Below are 24,516 nucleotides of genomic sequence, written 5' to 3'. Positions count from 1 at the left end.
AAATAATCATATTCTTTGAGCCCCTACCATATACCAGGAATAGGTTTGTTACAATGTAAAAGTCTGCTATCGTGATATATACTGTATTACATAGGCTTATTATGTGAAAAAGTGTCATATGACATTAATGATTATCAAAACTTGGTCACATTTTTTTTTAATTCATAAAGGTTATACAAATTTATTCTCAAACCTCATGACAACCATTCTTATACATTAAACACACAGTAAAACCTCTCTTACTCAAACTCACATTACTCCAATACTCCTATTCGCCAAACTATTGGCTTCGTCTTGACCTCGTCCTTATATATTTACTTTGTAAATTAACCTGGAATAACTCTAACAGCTTTTCGTCGAATACACCCTGCATTCCTCAAACTAGAATTATTAATCCCCTTTCCTTTATATTCATAGTATTAATCCTATCGGTTTGTCAAGCTTGTGACACACCTGACAATTTCTAGCTGCGCCACACATGGCTGAGTCAAACCTCAGGTTAATGTGGTCGACATCACATGTGTTTATACAGGTGTCAGGTCAAGACCGCAGATAATGACCAGATTAATGGTGTCATTACTACATACCTACACTACCTAGTTGTCAGGTCAGACAGCAGATAATCACCAGATTAATGGTGTCATTACTACATACCTACACTACCTAGTTGTCAGGTCAGACAGCAGATAATTACCAGATTATTGGTGTCATTACTACATACCTACACTACCTAGTTGTCAGGTCAGACAGCAGATAATTACCAGATTATTGGTGTCATTACTACATACCTACACTACCTAGTTGTCAGGTCAGACAGCAGATAATTACCAGATTATTGGTGTCATTACTACATACCTACACTACCTAGTTGTCAGGTCAGACAGCAGATAATTACCAGATTAATGGTGTCATTACTACATACCTACACTACTATCAATTTTATAATTGTTGATTCACGGCTAACTTTCTAATATCAAAGTTGGTATTTTTTGTTGACATAACAATCGCTGTACAAATGGCAGTTAAATTTTGGTGTAAAACCAAATTACAAAAAGACAATATTAAGCCAAGGTAATAGACGTTTATGCTTTACATGAATGTGCATTGTGTTTGAATCTTTTCCCACATTCTGTAAAATAAAAATCAAATTCTGTAAATTTGAATTAACCAGGAACGAAAGGTACATGTTGACAGATATTTAGGTAGGTAGGACTTTGTATTTTCGGACGCATATGTCATTTCTTGTAACTTGATGACTACAGTCTGTAATGTAATACTAAATGTTTCAATTTTTTTTGCATGACCTTTTTTTCCATACTTCAGTATTCAAAACTATTATGAATCCTGACTATTGGTGACATTTACCATTAGATTACTAGGTACACTGTATATTGTAGAAGGCAAACAGCATAATTTTACATTAAGATCACATGTGTTGTAAACGTATACTCAGTTCCTTATTACCTAGGACTAACCTCTGATAACTTGATTACTTCAAATTCCTCGAACTATCCACATGGTCCCTTGTAGTTGGGGTTTTACTGTATCTATACAGTGTTAAAAGGATTCCTCAAGTGATTATTAAAGTAAAGTAATGTATAAATATTGATTGAAGTTTTTTCTATCCTAAATTTGTTTCTTATGTGTAGCTGAATATCAAGTTAATGTATTTTCTGTTACAGCTTACTTGGTTTAACAGTACAAATCCAATCCTTACCTGGTGCTGAGGAGGAAAGAGACAGGCCTGCTGATGTGCCCTGACCTTCTCCTTCAGAGAAACTTTCGGACTTTGTTCTCTTTTTTGGCCGTCTTGGTTTCTTAAAAAAATAAATAAAAAAAATTCATTATCTCATGAAATTGATGGGACATTTTCCTTTTATATTTCAACAGGAGATCCAATAGGGATCTTGACGCCCAACATTGAATGATACGTATTGGGCCTATGTAAGAGTGATCTTATCTCTACTTTCCCTTCTTTATCAACAAGAGATCCCATTGGGATCTTGGTGCCCGCCATTGAATGATCTTTTATTATTAATTCTATGTCAGACTGATCGTCTATCTATTTTTTCCTTAGCCCACCATTAATCAGATCGTAGGCTATTCAAATTGCCCTGCGGTCTGTGGTCCGTGGTATGTACATCGGTCCGTCCCTCCGTAAACAATTCTTGTTATCACTATTTCTCAGAAAGTACAAAAGGGATCTTTCTCAAATTTCATAATTATGTAAGTTGCCCTTGGTATCTAGTTATTATTGCATTTTGGGACCGATTGGAAAACAACATGGCCGACAGGCGGCCATCTTGGACTTTGACAATTGAAGTTTGTTATTGCTATTTCTCAGAAAGTCCTACAGGGATCTTTCTTATATTTCATAAGTAAGTTCCCTTTGGTCCCAAGTTGTGCATATAGCATTTTGTAACTGATCAGAAAACAACATGGCTAACAGGAGGCCATCTTGGATTTCGACAGTTGCAGGTTAATCCTGCTATATCGTGTTATATAAAGTTATTAAATGTTTTGAAAGAAGAGTGAAGGAAGGATAAAGAGATCAGTCTTTTATTTGACTGATATGGATCATTCAATGGTGGGCACCAAGACCCCTATGTGATCTCTTGTTTCTTTTTTCCTCAAAAAATATTTAACTGGCACAGCTAGGGACCAAGGGAACCTACACATGAAGTTTGAGGAATATCCTTCCTGTACTTTTCAAGAAATATCGATAACCAGGATTATTTACGGATGGACAGACGACCAGACGGATGCCCGGACGAGGAACGCAGGGCTATTTGAACAGCCCACCATCTGATGATGGTTGGCAAATAACTAGCTTGGAATCTCACCTAAGATTTTATTGCATCGATTTAACCAATCAATGAAAGAAAATCAAATTCAAATGATATCCCACAACTCATTTTTTTTCTATTGTGACCTCATATCTTTAATCAGACCTCATCCTGCACCTTTTGAAATTTTGAAGTTCATATAAAATTAAATGACAGCCAGTATCTTTAACATTTTACTTACAGAATGTTTAACATTTTACTTACAGAATGTTTGCCATTGATATTTATCTGTTCTGTCACACATGTCATTTATTAGAACCTAGAGAAGTCTAATTGAAGTGGGTACAGTATAGTCATAGATACAAAACAAAGTCAATATCAATATCTAGGAAGTTGAGTTATCCTGGCTTTGATGTATAGTGAAATACCCATGTACAATAATACCTGGAACCCATCTTTAAATTACATGCAAACTAAGCACATGTCATTGGAATATTTTATGCTGTAAAAAGTTTACCCTGGAAACTTTAGAGTATTAACTAACTCTTCCTGACTTGATATTAAAACTAATATTGAAGGAGACAAAGGTGTTATTTAATAAATTAATGTAACTCAGGATATAACAATAAAGAGCTTTCTTTACAAGAGAGGCAGCTGGCTTGGCTGCGGTGGCTGCCATGACTTGCTCCATCGCCTCCTTCTTCACTCCCTCGCGGTGTGGACGGTCCCCTTTAGGTATCGTAACCTGGACACGAGCTGAAATACAATAAATATAGGTTAATATTGCAGAGTTGATTTTTCACATAACTTCCTCCTTAAAAGCTTAACACATATTTTTATCTGAAGGTGATTGTTTATGATTTTTTGAAACAATAACATTCTACGTCGCATCAAAATATTTCAAATTTTAATGCCTAAAATTAAACCCCAGGTCATATTTTCCCAGGGGTCTTATCAGTCAAATGAGTTCCGACGTATACTGATACTTAATATTTGCTTTTAAACTAAAAGATTGAACACATCTCACTTCAGTAACCTTAAAAGTAGATCAAGGTTTTGTTGTTTAAACAAACTTGTTAGCCCTCCATCCAAGCATGCTACAAGCCCAGATGTGGTTTAAGGATTTTAACACATTTGACCCCTGTGGCCTTGAAAGTAGGCCATAGCCATTCATTTGAACAATAGCCCAATAGCATGACCTTGGGTCTCTTGGTTAATGAGTTGAGAAGTCGAAAATTAAGTACTGACACCAAACAGACAATGGAAATGCATGAACAAAGACAAAAAAAGTTAGAATAGGTCACAGGAAACGTCATCTCAGGTTACCTAAAAAAAATCATATATTTGAACTTTGAGGTGAAAGCCACAATGACCTATTTAAAGTGCTGTTGGTTAGCAATGTAAGCCTTGAGTTTCTATGACTTGGTAAAGGTCTGGGTTTCTTAAATATCATTTTTGACATTGATAGGAATACATTAATACCTTTTGGATTCCAAGTGTCATCTTTGCTGCCTTTGCTTTGAGCTTTGAATATCTGTTCTGCTTCTTCATCTGACAAGTCTAATGTAGGATAAACTGTACATAGATAAAAAAAAAATATTAGATGCATGTAATTATATAAAGAATAAAGCATTCTGACTCCGAGAAGGTATAGTTTACCCATATAGCAACCCTGAAACCAAATCTTAAAACCCTAGGAGTTTACTGATGCTTTTCAATGCTTGCAGCAAAAACATAATATTTACAAACTAATGCTGATGTAGATGCTGCCACATACACCAGATTTCTGAGTAAGACTTCAATAAATAAATGTAAATTGATATTAAATATTACAGTTTTCAAAACTATCTTTATAAACAAGAGATTTTTGGACTTTATCAGACACCTGAGATGCTTTATACTTTTAAGTGTTATTGTTGCAACAGGACCTGATAGTTAAAGAAATGAAAAATGTGAAAATATTGGAACATCTACCAAATTAAGTTAGGCAGTAATCAATGTATCAATATACTTATGTAAAATGCTAAAATATCCATCTTAGTGTTACAGTAGAAACAATCATGTAATGTCAAATTCTATTTTCCCCTTTTTGTACTTTACCAAATTCTTCATCTTTGTAGCAGGAATCAAGCTTTTCCTCCTCCTCCATTGCTAGCTGTGATCGCTGTTGCAGGCGTATTGTGCGTCGACCCCTTCCCTTGGAGAACAACTCCATCCCACCCATCTGACTCATCGACAGCATGCCTTGGATTGCATCCCTCATACTAGGTGATGGAGCTCTCCTGAAAAGACAACAAGAATTTAGAAAACTTTTCATTTTTAAAACTGGAGAAATCATCATGATTTTCAAAATTTATCATTGAAACTGTAAACAGCTGAGCAAGGTCATAATATCCCATGATTAATCAAGGTAACATATGTAAATAGCTGAGCGAGATTATATTCAATGATTAAACAACTTGAAGGTGGCATTTGTAAAAAGCAGAGCAATGTGATAACCCATTCTTACCCCTGTAATCAAGGCAATATGCATAGTTATTACACATTCAACCCATTGGAATACTTCCTGACAAATTTTCACTTCTGGAGAAATATTTTAAGTAATAGCTTCAAATTGACCTCTTTTGACCCAGCTTGCCTGTCTTCAGAGATTTCACTTTGACATCATATGTGTAATTTAAAAAACATCATTACCATAGTTTAGTTTTAGTTTAGTTTATTTTGTTTAACATCCTATTAACAGCCAGGGTCATTTAAGGATGTGCCTGGTTTTGGAGGTGGAGGAAAGCCGGAGTACCCAGAGAAAAACCATCGACCTATGGTCAGTACCAGGCAACTGCCCCACGTAGGTTTCGAACTCGCAACCCAGAGGTGGAGTGCTAGTGATAAAGTGTCGGGACACCTTACCACTCGGCCATCACAGCTCCTCATCATTACCATACTAATTGAATACAACAGCATACCCAATATCATCATCCACCTTGAAGTCTGTCTCCGTGCCATATCCACTAGCCTCCAGTATGTCTGCTATACTACCATTAAGTCCACCTCGTATCGTTGGCAAGTTTGCACGGTTTGCCTGGTCTTCTCCCTGACTTTCTGAATCACTCTGACTTGCTGTAACATCTGACTCTTGACTACTCTCCTGACTTGTAGAAGACTCTGGCGGGGCTGATTTTCCAAGGACTAAGAAAAATTGTATTCATGAGAATCAATAAATATTTCTAAATTCCGGATTTATCATAAAAGCTGTGAATACATGTATTAATGTTTTCCCACTTTACCAACAATAGACCTATCAACCTTCAAAACCATGTTGGTTGAACAATAATATTCATATTTTTATTTTTCTTGAGTGGAAATTACTGAAGATGTGTACAAATTAAAAGTCAATACAATCTCTCTCAAAATACAAATTCATGCATGAGCAGTTTGGTTTGGTTTGGTTTATTTTGTTTAATGTCCTATTAACAGCTAAGGTCATTTAAGGACGGCCTCCCGTGCATGCGTGTGGCGAGTGCGTATGTGTGTTTTGGGAGGCTGCAGTATGTTCGTGTTAAGTCTCCGCGTGATAGGCCGGAACTTTTGCCGATTTATAGTGCTACCTCATTGAAGCATACTGCCGAAGACGCCCAGCAGCACACCCCACCTGGTCACATTAAACTGACAACGGGTGAACCAGTCGTCCCATGGATACCAAACTCTAGCACAAGACAGATGTCACTGGTTGTATTGAACTCATAAAATAATATAAATTATAATATTCCAATATGCTTTTGGCAACATAAATTGTAAATATTTGACCAAATGTGTAATGAGGACAGAAACCCTACTAACATGATAGTTTTAACTTGAGTGATCCTGGCTTTAGTGTTGAGGCCGACTTGGAACTTGCTGCCTTAGCTGATCCTGCTGCCTTTTTCCCTCGCTGTGGATTCTCGTCCACAACTAGATTGTCTGTATCACTATCCGCATCTTCACCATCTCCCCCGACCAATGGCTGGAACTTCCCACCAACTTTTGTACCTTTACCCTTCTTCTTCATATCACTGTACAACAATAAACAGTAGTAGAGTAACGTATTACTTAACAAAAATATTTATTGATACTGCAATTAAAAGCTTTTCAAATATAGCAATCAACAGAATAAGAATCAACAGAATAAGAATAAGAGAACGTATGTATTAAAGGATAAGACAACCTGTCATTTTTTTAAGACAACCTGTCATTTTTTTAAGTCTTACAGTTTACTCAGGTTTTTTTCTTTTATAATGTGTTGTGCAACAATATGTATCATGCGTTTATATATTTATCATATAAATAATTACTCCAAAATCATCTCTTTGGATTTAGGTATTTTGTTAACTGCATATACCTGACAATTTTTCCATTGGACACCTTGAGCTTTAATCCTTTAGCTATAGCTTTAGAGTCAAGAGGCGACTCTATAACTATTCCATCTGGTGGTACATTCTCCTGTTTCAGAGGCATGTCTGTCATTTCAAACTTGAGCGAACCTTTTTTTTCTTGTTTAAGAGCTGGATCTATGTAAGCTCCAGCCTTTGGAATTCTGACTTTCAGGGAACCAGGGAGAGAATCATCATCATCATCATCCTTTATAACAATAACAAGCATACATTAACATACATAAATGAGTATATAATTTCATAAGGTTGTCAGTTTCAAAATTCCAATTAATGATATTGTATCTAATTTCCATTCAAAATTTGAAATTCTGATTTTGAGAGTGTAGATATTTTGATGATAATGAATGGAAAATCAATACTTGAATCTTTTGCACAAACATACAGGAAACTCGTAGATATTCTTTTTTTGTTCATTCTGCATCTCGAGGAGTTTTTCCTGAGTGTGTTGGTGTAGGAGGTCTAGGTTCACCATCTGTTTGGGTGGTACATTCTTTTTCTTCTTTTTAGATTTCACACTTTTCTCTTGCTTCTCCTTTGGTTTCTCAATTTTCTGTTTTTCTATTTTCAGTTTTACAGGGCTGCCTTTTGTCTGTAAAAGAAAGTTCAGTTCTCAGTAAAATAATGACTACCATATATAACCCTTATAAACTTTGTTCATGTACAGAGAAAATTAGCTGTATTAAAATATCAAATTCAATATCACAGAAAGTCAAATTCTATTTACTGAAAGCAGGTACCAGATGGAACCAGATGGAACATGTACCTACCATCATAAGACTTTGAAATATTACTTCTATTTCCTTTTGATCTATGCAATTTGAGGAAGGATCTGGCCTCATCTCATTTTCGCTAGCCAAAGCTTCTGATTATGTTACACTCCACAAACCCTTGGCAGATAATAGTGTTTTACATTCAGGCTTGGTTTCACAGTAAACAAAAATTGTGACGCCCAGTAGAGTTACCTTGTCGACTATGTATGCATTTTACCTAAATACAGAAACATACAATCCTTTGGGGTAACATTCACAGTGTTTGATCAATTGATAAGAGTCATTAATCACATATCTCATCAAAATGACACAAGCCTCCATGTGTGTTCATAAACATTACCGATGAAGTACATCAGTAACGCTTGTTGTGATTGGTTGAAAATTTCATGCATAAAGGGTGGTAATTTTGAATCTCCGCTAGAGGGCCAGAACTGATGATGAAAACTGACAAGGGTTCGTTGAGAGTAACGTAATCAGATGGCTTGGCTAGCGAAGATGGTACTATCTGGGAAATAGCCATAATAAATCTTTTAACCATCAAAATCAAAGATCACCAAATGTCAGCCATCTTGTTTCTATAATCACTCAAAATTAGCCACTAGGGACAAAGGGGAACCTATACATAAAGATTCAGTACTTTTCGAGTATAGTGATGATATGTTATTTCATGATATTGACAGACAAGCAATCTGAAAGACCTGTCATTATATGATGGTGTGTTAAAAAGAGAACTTCAAAATGATAACAGTAAACATTCAACTTATATCTTTAAAATATGAAAATATAAATTATACAATTGTGGGATCAATAACCACATGTTATGAAGACCACAATTTCATAACCACATGTTATGAAGACCACAATTTCATAACCACATGTTATGAAGACCATTTCATAACCACATGTTATGAAGACCACAATTTCATAACCACATGTTATGAAGACCACAATTTCATAACCACATGTTATGAAGATCACAATTTCATAACCACATGTTATGAAGACCACAATTTCAACTGTTAAGTTCAATCTATAATATTACAAATATAATACAAATATAGGCACATTTTTATGAAGATATGTTATTTGGATTGTGATTGTACATATAGATGGGAGTACAAATGCTAAATTCCAGTTGATTCCTGAAAAATTATTCTGACTGCCTAATCATTGTATCTACACCTGCTCTGGTAAACAAATGTGTTGAGAAAATGTTGGTTCTGGTTCATCAATCTAGATACATAACATGTACTTACTTTTCTCAGAAAACGGAACATAGCATGTCAGAAAATTATTAATAAGAACATCTGAATCAAAACTTGAATGAGAAAATCTGCTAAAAATGTCCACACTGAAAAGATAAACCAACTTACCAGCATGTCAAAGTTTTTACAAGCCTTGCTTAGGTCTTTTAACAACCTTCCATACTGTATTGTCTCTGGAACATCATGCTTGGCGTCTTTTACAAACTGAAATATGGATAGCATACCTATTTAATCTCCTGGTAATGATGTTAAACAGAACATTTTTTAATTACAAAGTTACAAAGATTAATAAATAATTCCTTTATGGGTTGACTATCTCTCCTATATATTTAAAACTTCATACAAAAAATTTGAAAAGTATGTGATCATATTATTCTCTATTGAGTCTGTTGATAAAAATGTAATAGATCATTAATCAATAAAATATACTGATCATATCTCATAATGCCAAATGTTTGTACGATCTCTAACCAAAGTGAACACACTATGTAACAACAACAAACAATACAATAAAACAAGGTAATAATGATGTCGATCACAGGTACAAATTAGTTGTGCAGGAGCATGGCGGATAGTGCTAGATATATGACTAGGAGCAGTTTGTTTACACAGGTAGGCCATACAAGGCTGTGGAATCTGTAGATAACATAATATTTATCTATAATGTCCTGCTATAGTATTATAATTTTACGTTAATGGCAATTAACATAAACCAGATAAAAGTCTGTAACCACCGCCCAGAGAATTCTTATCCTATTGCTTTATGTATGTGACTTACAATAAATACTAGTATTTAGTCATTGAAAATGACAAATACTATACATATTAAAACTATACATCTTTTCCAAATAAATACTTAAGCACTATTATCTGCAGAAGGATTACATCAATAAGTTATCTGTGAAATCCAGCAAATATCACTGATCTAATAAATAAAGCCTTCTCAAAATTAACCTACTGTTCATCATAGATCAGGTACATTTAACATCCAGTAAAACATTCCATAAGTAAAAACATCATGATTTCAGCACATCATTAAGTAGTACTTGTTTTGGTAACCATAGTAAAGCACTGGTTACAAGTCAATCAAGTGGACTGCAATTAGGTAATCAAAACTGTAGCAACTACAAACCATGAAACCAACAAAACTAGAATTTTTTCTCATCATCAACTGAACTTCTGTCTTGTGAACTTTCTTTATGTGGTGGGCTAATATGATGCAAATAGAAATTTATCACAGGCATAAGCATCTACTCATTAGTTACTCCGAGTCTTAGTAATTAGGGAATTATTAGAATGTATGGCAGCTGGTATCTAGTCAGCATTTTAGTGAAGCAGGGCTTCCATACATAGCAAAGAATCATCTGCATATTCTACATCTTGCCAAAGAGCTCGAAATAAAGGGATTATAGAGCATGCAGCACTTTATGTACCGAAATACTCTTAAGTTGTGTGACACTAACCATACAATCACAAGACACTGACATCATGATCATGTGACATTTACATCATGATCATGTGATATTAGCATCATGATCAGGTGACAATATACATGTGATCATGATCATGATGTAACAATTTCATCATGGTAATGTGACGAGGAAGGTTTATATTCTCTACGTACAGGTCACAAGCATCAACAAGACAAAAGATGAATACAAAACTAAAAAAAGAACTTTCAAAACACCAGCCCACTGGAGAAATAGTAAATGCAGAAAAGAAATTATATAACTCACTAGATGCAGGTTGTTCAACTGTAATGAACGAACCAGTCATCCAACATTTCCACAGCAGGAAAAGAGAGAAGACATTCATTTGTAAGGTCACAGTCAAACATATAAACTGATAGCTTTTCTGTATACTGGGATATTTTCGACTGTAATATGGAGGATTTTTCCTGTTTTGTTATTGTATATCAATGAAACTTCGAATTCTTAGTCATTTGATTCTAAAACAAACAGCGAAAATAACCCTGTAAACAGATGTGTTGCTGGCTTACTATAGTAGTATACCAGATAAATATAGAATACTGATATAACAACTGATTCATGGTAACAGATTTAGTCAACAGATAAACTCTCTTTGAAATGATTCTACTTTTTTACAGTAAATACATGTAGAGTGAAATATAATTCTTTACTCAACTTCATCAGAAGTACGAAACATTGGGTGCTATGTATCTTAAATCAAACAAGGTTTTCACATTCTAATCTACTGTATAATAGTCAGCATGGATCAGACAAACTGATTTATCTTATCCTGTAAAATTGTCCAGAAGTTCAAGCTTACCAATTTAATACCTTAGACATTCTGAACTTCTGTATATATTTGTCCAATGTTTCGAAGGTTATGAGTATTTTTCATCCTCAACTACTCATTCAAGCAAACCCTAAGTTGGCCTAACCCTGTTTTGGTATAAGATTAATTCTACAGTTGTTTGGTTGCTCACAAGATTTTTATATCTTCAAAGACCATATAGATGCTTATTTGGGGAACTGATGATGCCAAAAGATAACAATATGTTTGTTTAGCACCTTGCTAATAGTGTGCACTGTTGTGAAAAACTAATAAAATACTAATAAGAGATAGAGTCTGCTTGGCAGATTAATTTCAAATAACTGGTCATCATCAATAATTAATAATTATGAACATTAATGAAATTAATTAAATAAGTTCTGCTTACAAATTTGTGGTGATTTATACCAATGATAAATTGTACACCAAATCATTAATCTTTATTTTCATTTAAAAATGCACAAGTATTCTTTTTTTTATATATTCAACTATAAACGAGACAGAATACAGTAATTCACACCTGGTATCACATAAGTTAAGTAGGTTAGGTATTGGAGTTTTGGATAAAATGTCATATCATTTATATATGAATTTTGCTTGACTTCAGACATAGTGTTTAACTCTGTACATAAAGTTTCATCACAATTGAATGGTGTTAAAGTTATGTGGAAAATAAAGTGTGGACAGAAGAATGGACAGACATACATTTCATAATTTGGTATTCAAGAGTGGAAAATCTTTGCCTGAAAGCAAGCAAAGGAATTAACTTAGGGCTCAAAATATGATTTGATGGGTATTTCGCACCTGTATGCAACATAACTGGAGCACTGTTCATAATCTCTCAAATAAAATCATTTACAGAATTGTGTTCTATTTATAACATCAATGGATACAGAATAACCTGTCAGAGTGACAAAAACTGTAATGATATTGAAATATCAAAATGTACATATGACAGTGACATTCAAGTGCAATGAATAATTGATCACATTAGCTGTACTTATTTCTTATTTAAAACTGACTACATAAAGATATTCAATTTGAACTGCCTTATAGTACAATGATTAATGCTGCTGACAAAAGGCTTACATCTTTTCTCTGTGTCCAGGACTTCAGATGTGAAGCTAAAGCCTTTCCTCCATTCAAGACATGTACAGGAGGTCTCATGTTGTCCTCATCGTAGTCTGGAAAGTTATCAGTTAACATCATCAAATACAAATTAAAATATCACCTGCTAACTAATACATGCAGACAATTTTAACATAGATTAAAAGGGTTTTTATCATTTTGAAATTTTACATCTAACATAATACTACTGTCATGATAGCTGTTTGCTTGTGAAACAGACTGAGAGAATCAGCTACAACATCTTCAGATGGTAGCTCAAAATATACACTTTAATAAATGTACTCCAAACTCTGTATCCTTATTTCTACAGTACAATGTAGCACGAATCCTATAACAAGCTTGTAGTGTAATATAAGCTGAAGACTACACACAATATACATTACCTTTCAGTAAGTCTAGAATGTGTTTGGCTGCATACCAGTTTGTTGTTTCAAAGCTTGGGAAAAGATATTTGGCAGGTGTCTTCACACGCTTTTCTATTTCATACACCCTGATCAAAGACAAGAGTTTTCAATGTTATCTCATGGTGCTAATATGGTAACTTTTTAGTGCTTCCCATTATTAGTAATGTACAAAACACAAGATGATTTTCAAGATATCTTACAAGATTGGTCTATTACAAGTGCAAACTTTATGATATTTGAGCAATATTTGCAGAAGTAAAAGAGTTGTAAGATAATTACAAAAGGTAGTTTTAGGATAAAATGAGATAAAATACTCACTGAAGTTGCAGAGGTATGTGTAGATCATGTAAGAAATTTCCTCCGAATACCAAGGAATCAATGGGTGTGAACACTGCATGGATCCAGCCAGTAGGAATAAATAATGTCTGTCCCTGTTTTACCACACACTTGTAACAGGTGTCCACCTGATCACCAAAGAATGTTTCACTCTGATTCGATGAAGAAAGCCAGTTCTCATACAGGGACAGGTTTGCCTGGGATGGCCGGATTAAGTAGAAAACTTTCTCCCCCTGAAATACATAGGAATATTATACATGATATGACCAGAAACATATGTTCATATTAATTCTGTTCCCCATCCACTAAAATATTATATCATAACTGTATCAATTTACCTCAAAACTGCATTATAACCACGTTTGTTTAAACATATAAAACAAGAATTTCACAAAATCTTATGTCTTGCTGTCCCCATTAAGGAAAACTTTTTATCATAGAAAATATTGAAGGAATTTAATATATCTAATTTTTAAAAACCACCAACATTTCACATTTTTCACCAAAAATGTAGGATCCAAATATTCCAAAACAGCACATTTGATTTTAGTTGTACTTCCTTATCTAATTTTATACCTAATTTAATTATACCAAATTACTAAAGTTTGTTTCCTAAGCTAAATACAACATTGTAACACCGATGTGGATGCTGATGGAACGTTAACACTCAAGTGCGACATGTTTCCACTTGGTAAGACAAAACCTGTGGATGTTTATACTTCATCTGGTATTATCGGAATACATACCCGTAAAATATGATACCAGACTGAGGTGCCCCCAAAGTCAATGTGGAAGTCTGTGAAACTCTCCCTAACACCCATCAGACAGTACTTCTGGACTGCAGGCTTCGTGTATGTACAGTCATCTGGTAACTGCTCAGGCCACACATTAGATACCCAACTCAACTGTCGCACCAGGGTAGGAGGTATCACAAGCTCTGACAACCTGGTATAAAGCAATACCTCCAGATGTTTTATTTCATAGGGATATTTTTAAAAATGATAAATGATACATTCACCAGTGGAGAGGCCTGTTTGAATACGTACTTCCTATGTACTTTTTATTTGACAATTATTATGATCTGTGGATGTTTTTTTTTCAAAATATACGAATATTATGCCTTTAACAACAAGAAAGTATGCCTTACTGTGTCTTGGAGAACTCCAGACTGATGACATTGTAGATTTTGGACCGGTTAGGACTGTTATAATACTCTGTCCATTCTCTCATCAACATTTTATAGTCCTCCTGTTTGGAAACATCTATCACATCTATTTCTCTCATTGAACCTAGAAAATATATAAAACACAAACATAAATACAATTTGTAACTCATGACTACTCTCAACATAATTACGAAAAAAAACTGTTTCATTATCTAAAGAGGAAAACTAGAAACAATGTTTCTGTTATAAAAATATAATCAAACTATTCCTTGTATGACTTCTGGAACCTGCTAACAAATGAATATTTTGCTTATTTCCACGTTATTAAGTATCAAACCCTACTTATCAATAAAACAAATATGTAACAGACATACCAACAAGATTTTCAACATCCTGAATACTGAATTTTGCAGGAGGCACAACCAAACCCAGGCCTTCCTTCTTCTCCACAATGATGGGAACATGAAAGCCATTTTGTCTGAGGAACTCGGGGGATAACTCACTGCCATGACATCTCATCACAGGTATCTCATCAGCACTGGATAAACAAGGTACAGTTCATAGGATTACAAGAGAAAAAACTTTTCTGCATAATTATTCCATTAAAAATATGCATTTTTATTTAATTGATGTTCAGGGATATCAATCATCTTATAACTACCAACCAGGGGCGTAGCATCCATTAGAAAAAAAAGCCTGGGCTTATACATAAAAAATCTTGCCTTTATGTTATGGTCCAACATTTCAAGTAGCCGTCGAAAAAAAACAATGAGTATGCCTTCAAAGTTTTGATTTAATATTATAACCAAATTATTGATGATACCAGAAAATGTACCACTGTGTGCTATATATTATAAAATATAGGTCTAGTTCATTCCGGAATAGCTATCCCATCATATTTGTCCATTACTGTCAACCCCCATGTTTCTGGTTGTATAATGTTGAAAAGTGCAAGTATTCAAAATGAAGAAGGCTTCAAAAAATGTGTCCATGATCGATACACTCTTCAAACCCAAGGAAGAACCAGCGACTAAAAAGTTAAACCAGTCTGCTAAACGATAGCTCATGTCCTGGCCAAACTTGTGATGGACATTTTTGCAAGAAAAAAGAACATGAAAATGTCTTTTATTTAGACAGACAATTGTCTTTTGTCTAAACCATATTTCAGTAGAAACAAATGAACACTAATTATAGGTTTATACCGGAAAACTTGCAGTTCAGTATAATTTAGGATTAAACATATTTTGAAATTACTATCTCGGAAATCAATTCCAAACCCTCATTAAATCTTTAAATTCATTTCCGTTGGGGGGCTTCGCCCTGATCCCACCACCAGGGCTCTGCCTTGGACCCGCTGGGGGCCTAGGTGGTCCCAAGACCCCTCGCCTGGGCTTACACATTTTTGTTGGCCTAGCTACGCCCCTGCCAACAGTAAAACACTTTGTATTCATACTTTTAAAATTCTGTGGCAGATTTCAACAATATTATAAAGACCATAGCATTTTAAGTTGTACTCACCTTGGAAATGTTCTGTTTTTGAGTTCTTTTATAAACACAACTGTTCCTGTTTGTACAGCCTACAAGCAAAGGGATCTGATTCTTATTCTCATTAACATGTTTTATCATTCAAGCTAGAGAGACACAATTTAATTCATCAGTATTTTTACAGAGAATTAGGACTTTGTATATTTTGACAAATAAATGCAATCTGAATAAAAATTGCTTTTGTTGATGTTCCATTCATTCTAAAAAAAAATACTACGAGATATCCACAAAAGCAGTGTAGAAGAAATGCTTTAAGCTTGTTCTCTATCACAGTATTGTTGCACCTTGTCCTATATATACCTTTTCTTCTACATCTTCTTCAGAATAGTCATGTCTGTGCCAGTTACGTCTCTTTTTCACTAGAAATGAATTAAACAAATCTATTCAATATTTATCTTAAAATAATAAACAACAAACTATCTTTTAGAATAGGCTTTGTGTACAAGGGTGACATCTTGACAAGATCTCTCAGCATGCATTCACTAATTTGACCAGGGATTGTCCAAAGATAAGTAGCAACTATATACGTAATATAACACATTACCTTAAAAGTATTCATTGTCATGACAGTACATCTTAATTTCAGCAAATACATAATTATTTCCTATAGCACATAGGCATTGAACATTACAGTGCATTCCGCTTAATTGGGTTGACTATTTGCAAGGGCTTTTTACCCGATTAATCGACTTGTGCAATAATCGACTCGAAATAATAAATGGTGTTTTTGTTTGTGCTTTTATGATGTCAAATTGTCAAAAATAATAAAACATTACATAGTTTGTTATTTGTGTACAAACGTGGCACCTCAAATTGGGCGTCCATGTTTCACGAAATGTATTATTATTCATTATCACTTTTTATTGTGTAATAAATAAAGCTTATTCCCGACTTACAAACAAGTGGTCCATGTACATGTTGACATTTTGGGCAATGGTATATTTCTATATCTATGGCCTGGTACTCTTGAACACCAACACAACTGAAAAAGCAAAATCAACATACAAATGTATACATAACATTTTGTTATCATCACAAAGTACCAAAGTTAAGACTGCACCTTGATTAAGGTGCACCATGGAAGCTATTAATCTAATATAAATGATAATAGCATCAGAACATTAATATAGTGTTTGAAAATACATACAAAAGAAAGATAGCCCTATTTATTACATTTTTACCAGTGAAATATCAAAAATTATTCATTCTATAAAAGTGATATTTTTCACTAGTGACCAATCAAATTAATGATCAGAAAATACCAAAATAATTGACAAATCAGAAAGCCCGACATATATGTCAGCACCTGGACAGGGGAAACTACTTTTTTTGTTTACAAATTATCGCTGTAGGCCTAGTTAGCATACGGGGTAGGTTTTTCGTTGATAAAAAATGTAATAAACAGAATATCTAACAGTGTCTTCAGTAATACCAAATATATTTCACGAGTGGGGCTAATATTTTGATATTTTTCACGAGTGCTGCGCACTCGTGAAAAATATCAAAATATTAGCCGCACGAGTTTCGGGGTTTCAAGTGGCAGCGGGGGGCAAAAAATTTATGGGCTACTGAAATTTGTTAATTTTAGAATTAACAGAGTGGTACTGTATATTGAATTGTATGTTAATTTTAAAGAGGTTGACAACGATTGCATGTGATAATTTCATTAAAATAAACACTTGATCATGAGGATCGCATCAGCAGTTCCTGAGATTAGCTAGTTACATTGCGGGACGAGACAGACATGGGTAACACGTCTATTTGCTCTCCATTTCATAACAGGGGCATAAAAATACCAGCTCAAGAACAATTGGTTCCAATCCTCTATACTGGAATTTAACCTGCTGTTGTTGCTTTAAAATGATATAAAATATCTTGACTTTTTGATGTTACATATAATCTGTTCTTGAAAGTGTAAATATCTGAATTATGATATACATTCTCTGGGAGAAGGTTTCAAAGCTTCACAGTTCTAATAGCATTAGTGAAGTTATAACTCCTCAGCATAGTCCTAAATTTAGTCAATCAATTTTCAGTTTGGGGAAAACCACCAAAAACTTGTGTTTGCAACAAAAATAGCCAAAATCGCTAAACAGTAAATTTCGCAATGTACTATTATTGAAAGGCATATAATTTATGACAGATGTTTACTGAAAGAGTTGTCTACTTAGAAACTTGATGTTACTATACGGAAATATTGCATCAAATTGGTACTTGCAACAAGCAAATTATTTTTATTTTTTTAATGATGTTTTATGACTAAAAAGTTAAGTTAAAAGTGATTTTGGCTTTTTTTGTAGTATAACCCATTTAAAATATAATAGACAAGTTTGCCAATTATATGCAAGTTGGTGGTTTTCCCCCTAGACCGCGAGTTTCCTCTGGCCCTGTCACCATGTCTGGTGTAAGGCCAGAGGCACTACTATATGAAAACGTGGAATTATCCGACACCGTTTGGTGTCGCTAAGAATTTGGTGCAAATACAATAAAATCGGGTGTGACATAACACCTACTTTACATATATGGATAAAGGAGATATTTATTTACCCCAGAATACCCATTTAGTCCCATCTTGATGTTTTATTCCGTCCGTATAGACCCTCGCTCTACGCTAGTCAAAATTCCATACTTGACTCGACGCCATATTGCTAACTATGTAGGTCGTGGGCAGCCTAATTACCCTAATCAATGCACGATGGAGCGAAAAGGAAAACATACAACATTTATTTTTATATATTTTACCCCTTATAATTTATAAATAATGAATTTTTGAATTTAATAAAACAGGTTTTGAGAAATAATAAGCTTAGTTTTCTTAATTTAAACTATGCAAGAAGAAGAAGAACACAATAAATCATATGTGGTCTTTTCGGTCCATTGTGTTCCGATTCGAGTGGTTAGTCGTACTGTCACTTACAAAATGGCGGGTCAACAGTACGAAATTTTGACTAGCGTAAAGCGAGGGTCTATACTGACGGAATAAAGCACCTAGATGTATTTATTGTATTTGCACCAAATTTTTAGCGACACCAAATGGTGTCGGATAATTCCACGTTTTCATATAGTAGTGTGCTCTGGCCCTACACCAGACATGGTGACAGTGTAGTAGGAGTGGAAAAATGCACGGCCAGACCGGGGTTCGAACCCGGGACCTCCGAACACTAGCCGGATGCTCTACCGATTGATCTACCTGGTCGCCGATGATCGACCCGGTCCAGTTCCGCTACACTCTTCCCTCCTTTTTTTAAGTCTTCGACCCCGAAGACTTAACAACTCACAACCCATGTTCGGGTATCCCCTTGTCAAGTATACACCTCACTTGAAACAAGGTTTGGTCACAGGCACCAAATGTAATAGGAGTGGAAAAATGCACGGCCAGACCGGGGTTCGAACCCGGGACCTCCGAACACTAGCCGGATGCTCTACCGATTGAGCTACCTGGTCGCCGATGATCGATCCGGTCCAGTTCCGCTACACTCTTCCCTCCTATTTTTTTAAGTCTTCGACCCAGAAGACTTAATTCACAACTCACAACCCAGGTTCGGGTATCCCCTTGTCAAGTATTCACCTCACTTGAAACAAGGTTTGGCCACGGCACCAAATGTAATAGGAGTGGAAAAATGCACGGCCAGACCGGGGTTCGAACCCGGGACCTCCGAACACTAGCCGGATGCTCTACCGATTGAGCTACCTGGTCGCCGATGATCGACCCGGTCCAGTGCCGCTACAACAGGGCCAGAGGAAACTCTGGCTATTTCCCCCCCAACCTGATTTTGGTTATGGATTTAATTCATTTAAATACTTAATATACACACTCTAAAAGAGTAAATACACAAGTTTTAATGCTGTTTGATGTTTCAAATGTCCTTTTCTAATATTAAATTAATCATCCTGCTATTCATCCGATAGAGTCATACATAACGTTAACTCGGAAAAGTTAACTCCCCTTACCTAGTCAAGTTTGTAAACAATGGCATATAGTATCATTCATGAAACAGGTTCTCTTACAACTGCTTTAATAATTTATCTTATAACATGTTATTCCTTCAATCAGTGTTATAAACAAATTTTTTCTTTATTCATAACGGCCAGTCAATAGGTGCGGTAATTAGCCGAAGTCGAGTACAGTACTGATCTGTCAAATTGATTTGTACGTCTTTCAAATGTGACACCATATTTCATTATTTAAAAAAGTGTAAAACAAATACATGATATCATAGCTTAATCGTAAATATAACATAACATAATTCAGAATATTTATCATTTGAACAAATGCGGTATTATAATAATCGGCGTCAACATGTCTGGCAGACACGACAGAAATTTTGACACAAGCCAAAACAGCTGAGCCTCTGAGATTTTTTTCCATTTAGTGGTTCTATGCGGCAAATACACACTAATGGCTATTTGGTGTTGATGTCCTTCATACCTTCCATGAAACCAGTCCTTGCAAACGTCACATTCGATCATAAATTCGTTTTCATCGTAAGGTTTTCGACACACACAATATACGGTCTCGTCTTCCGACGCCATGTTGGAATACTGGGACAAAAGGATGTGCCATTGATCATGCGCGAGTTAACCCGGAAAAACCACGCTGTGTAATAAGAACTGTGTAGAAATGCACTGTACGGTCAGACATGTCATGAATCAAACTCAGTTTGGTAGCAAAGATTCAATAATGCCGGGAACGATGTTTATTTTGGCATCAACATGATATATTATACTATGTCCCTGACATGAGTAATGGGATAAAACATAAACATATATATTATGTAGTCTGTAGAAAGGAAATGAATCAATCGAGCTGTACGTGTATCTGATTCAGTACACTTGTGTCGAGTAAGATTTGAGAAATAACCAAACGGTTTGTAATCAATGATGAACCTCTCAACAAATGTGTTGATGTGCTATATTTGTTATGAGATAGTTACAGAAATATTCAAAAGAGATATTTCAAAATAAAATTATTTGAATTAGATAAAATGACCTAGTTTATAATTGGTATCGGAGACATATATATACGGGTATATAATCAGAAACTATAGAATTCAGAGAGCATTGTTTTAAGTGTTCCGTTCAAGTGACCAAAATAGTGTTGTATTGATAATTTTCATTAAAACGCGCACGGCGGCTATTTATATTCATGTACAACCATATAAACTGCCTAATTTGAGTTTTTTCACATTGTTTAAAAAAAATGGCACGATATATATATATATATATAGATAAACACTTACGCAATTATATTATTGTAACTGTTTTACCAAAAAAAAATATTCTAGATAAGCTCTCTGAATTCTTTATTTTTACCAGAGTCTGGTTTTACTTTACACACAAAAAACGTCGTATAAGTTAACCATACATATGTATGTGTGTGGCTAACCCGTGTAGACTTTACACAGACGACACGGTTACCTGTAATGTTCGTCGGCTAGTCAACTTTTCTCAAATTTTCATACAAAAGTTTTTTACCAATTACTGATCAACACCAGTCATTTATTGATATCAACTAGTTGGCATAGATATAATAATTATATATACTCCTTTAAGATTCCATTATTATATTTGATGATATTGAATGTTTATGCTGGCGTAATATGTTGTAATAAGTGTCATGATCTACCATAATTGATTGGTGTCCAGCACGGTAAAATGGTAGTAAAAAAAACCCTAATTTACCCTAGAGTTTTAAACATGGTATTGAGCAACATCTAAATGACATCATCTTTGATTTAAACGGCACACATTATTTACCAGCTATATGGCACATCGTCAGAACCCCGCGAGCTTCAATGGATTTCCGACCACCATGGCTACATGATATTGAAAGTTTAAAGTGACGTTTGCCCTTCAAATTTGTCTGACTACAGTGTCTGGCCTGGTGTTTGGCCTGGCCTGGCTTTCTCTGGTCTGGTGTCTGTGGTGTCTGGCCTGGCTTAGTGTGGTACGTCTGGTGTCTGTGGTGTCTGGCATGGCTTAGCCTGGTCTGGTGTCTGGCCTGGCTTAGTCTGGTACGTCTGGTGTCTGTGGTGTCTGGCCTGCCTTAGTGTGGTCTGGTGTCTGTGGTGTCTGGCCTGCCTAAGTCTGGTCTGGTGTCTGTGGTGTCTGGCCTGGCTTAGTGTGGTACGTCTGGTGTCTGTGGTGTCTGGCCTGCCTTAGTGTGGTACGTCTGGTGTCTGTAGTGTCTGGCCTGGCTTAGTCTGGTACGTCTGGTGTCTGTGGTGTCTGGCCTGGCTAAGTCTGGTCTGGTGTCTGGTCTGGTGTCTGGTCTGGTGTCTGGCCTGCCTTAGTGTGGTACGTCTGGTGTCTGTGGTGTCTGGCCTGGCTTAGTGTGGTACGTCTGGTGTCTGTGGTGTCTGGCCTGGCTTATTCTGGTACGTCTGGTGTCTGTGGTGTCTGGCCTGGCTTATTCTGGTACGTCTGGTGTCTGTGGTGTCTGGCCTGGCTTATTCTGGTACGTCTGGTGTCTGTGGTGTCTGGCCTGCCTTAGTGTGGTACGTCTGGTGTCTGTGGTGTCTGGCCTGGCTAAGTGTGGTCTGGTGTCTGTGGTGTCTGGCCTGCCTTAGTGTGGTACGTCTGGTGTCTGTAGTGTCTGGCCTGGCTTAGTGTGGTACGTCTGGTGTCTGTGGTGTCTGGCCTGCCTTAGTGTGGTACGTCTGGTGTCTGGTCTGGTGTCTGGCCTGCCTCAGTGTGGTACGTCTGGTGTCTGTGGTGTCTGGTCTGGTGTCTGGCCTGCCTTAGTGTGGTCTGGTGTCTGTGGTGTCTGGCCTGCCTTAGTGTGGTCTGGTGTCTGTGGTGTCTGGCCTGCCTTAGTGTGGTACGTCTGGTGTCTGTGGTGTCTGGCCTGGCTTAGTGTGGTACGTCTGGTGTCTGTGGTGTCTGGCCTGCCTCAGTGTGGTACGTCTGGTGTCTGTGGTGTCTGGCCTGCCTTAGTGTGGTACGTCTGGTGTCTGTGGTGTCTGGCCTGGCTTAGTGTGGTACGTCTGGTGTCTGTGGTGTCTGGCCTGCCTCAGTGTGGTACGTCTGGTGTCTGTGGTGTCTGGCCTGCCTTAGTGTGGTACGTCTGGTGTCTGTAGTGTCTGGCCTGCCTTAGTGTGGTACGTCTGGTGTCTGTAGTGTCTGGCCTGGCTTAGTGTGGTACGTCTGGTGTCTGTGGTGTCTGGCCTGCCTTAGTGTGGTCTGGTGTCTGTGGTGTCTGGCCTGTCTTAGTGTGGTACGTCTGGTGTCTGTGGTGTCTGGCATGGCTTAGTGTGGTACGTCTGGTGTCTGTGGTCCCTAGCCTGCCTTAGTGTGGTCTGGTGTCTGTGGTGTCTGGCCTGCCTTAGTGTGGTACGTCTGGTGTCTGGTCTGGTGTCTGGCCTGCCTTAGTGTGGTACGTCTGGTGTCTGTGGTGTCTGGCCTGCCTTAGTGTGGTACGTCTGGTGTCTGTGGTGTCTGGCCTGCCTTAGTGTGGTACGTCTGGTGTCTGTGGTGTCTGGCCTGGCCTAGTGTGGTACGTCTGGTGTCTGTGGTGTCTGGCCTGCCTTAGTCTGGTCTGGTGTCTGTGGTGTCTGGCCTGCCTTAGTGTTGTACGTCTGGTGTCTGTGGTGTCTGGCCTGCCTTAGTGTGGTACGTCTGGTGTCTGTGGTGTCTGGCCTGCCTTAGTGTGGTACGTCTGGTGTCTGTGGTGTCTGGCATGCCTTAGTGTGGTACGTCTGGTGTCTGTGGTGTCTGGCCTACCTTAGTGTGGTACGTCTGGTGTCTGTGGTGTCTGGCCTGCCTTAGTGTGGTACGTCTGGTGTCTGTGGTGTCTGGTCTGGTGTCTGGTCTGATGTCTGTGGTGTCTGGCCTGCCTCAGTCTGGTCTGGTGTCTGGTCTGGTGTCTGTGGTGTCTGGCCTGCCTTAGTGTGGTACGTCTGGTGTCTGTGGTGTCTGGCCTGGCTTAGTCTGGTCTGGTGTCTGGCCTGCCTTAGTGTGGTACGTCTGGTGTCTGTGGTGTCTGGCCTGCCTCAGTGTGGTACGTCTGGTGTCTGTGGTGTCTGGCCTGCCTTAGTGTGGTACGTCTGGTGTCTGTGGTGTCTGGCCTGCCTCAGTGTGGTACGTCTGGTGTCTGGCCTGGTGTCTGGCCTGCCTCAGTCTGGTCTCATTGGTACCGACCACTTTAGTAGAACCCCATACTTCACAGAGATAAAAAAAAAATACCCTCAACGTTATTATTAAACATATCCAACATAGTTTTGATATTTAAACTCATACTTCGCATGAGAGCAATTAGATCGAGTTTTTCTTCATGGTTCATTAAGTTTATTGTTTATTGTAGTTTTATAAATATTGTTTGTTTTTCCTTCCATATCACTAAGATTCCAGCATTTACAATAAACCACATGTCTCAGGTTTCAGTTGGAAATGGCAG

At 36.8% G+C, this 24,516-nt stretch overlaps 1 protein-coding gene across 2 annotated transcripts in view; it reads right to left on the bottom strand.

Annotated features, from left to right (window-relative positions):
* The window catches only part of LOC117331432 (lysine-specific demethylase 7B-like), a 28,565-nt gene extending 7,905 nt beyond the window's left edge, over positions 1 to 20,660 (bottom strand). Inside the window, exons 1-20 of one of the 2 annotated variants that reach the window (XM_033890143.1) lie at positions 20,551 to 20,660; positions 17,018 to 17,103; positions 16,422 to 16,480; positions 16,095 to 16,153; positions 14,951 to 15,114; positions 14,559 to 14,700; positions 14,158 to 14,356; positions 13,394 to 13,644; positions 13,055 to 13,161; positions 12,633 to 12,727; positions 10,985 to 11,002; positions 9,357 to 9,452; positions 7,596 to 7,802; positions 7,162 to 7,400; positions 6,624 to 6,835; positions 5,750 to 5,972; positions 4,887 to 5,068; positions 4,269 to 4,361; positions 3,430 to 3,542; positions 1,718 to 1,817 (exon numbers count right to left, since the gene is read on the bottom strand). In XM_033890143.1, the coding sequence (XP_033746034.1) occupies positions 1,718 to 1,817; positions 3,430 to 3,542; positions 4,269 to 4,361; positions 4,887 to 5,068; positions 5,750 to 5,972; positions 6,624 to 6,835; positions 7,162 to 7,400; positions 7,596 to 7,802; positions 9,357 to 9,452; positions 10,985 to 11,002; positions 12,633 to 12,727; positions 13,055 to 13,161; positions 13,394 to 13,644; positions 14,158 to 14,356; positions 14,559 to 14,700; positions 14,951 to 15,114; positions 16,095 to 16,153; positions 16,422 to 16,480; positions 17,018 to 17,103; positions 20,551 to 20,654 (2,749 nt within the window). In that variant the 5' untranslated portion in view covers positions 20,655 to 20,660. The remainder of the gene's footprint in view (positions 1 to 1,717; positions 1,818 to 3,429; positions 3,543 to 4,268; positions 4,362 to 4,886; positions 5,069 to 5,749; positions 5,973 to 6,623; positions 6,836 to 7,161; positions 7,401 to 7,595; positions 7,803 to 9,356; positions 9,453 to 10,984; positions 11,003 to 12,632; positions 12,728 to 13,054; positions 13,162 to 13,393; positions 13,645 to 14,157; positions 14,357 to 14,558; positions 14,701 to 14,950; positions 15,115 to 16,094; positions 16,154 to 16,421; positions 16,481 to 17,017; positions 17,104 to 20,550) is intronic. The other variant, XM_033890144.1, reaches the window with a different exon arrangement.
* Between the last annotated feature and the right edge of the window lie 3,856 nt (positions 20,661 to 24,516).

This window comes from Pecten maximus, chromosome 7 (genome assembly GCF_902652985.1).
Source record: "Pecten maximus chromosome 7, xPecMax1.1, whole genome shotgun sequence".
In the NCBI taxonomy this organism is placed as follows: Eukaryota; Metazoa; Mollusca; class Bivalvia; order Pectinida; family Pectinidae; genus Pecten; species Pecten maximus.
Note: the sequence above shows the minus strand (reverse complement) of the source record. Positions and strands in the feature narration are given on the sequence as shown.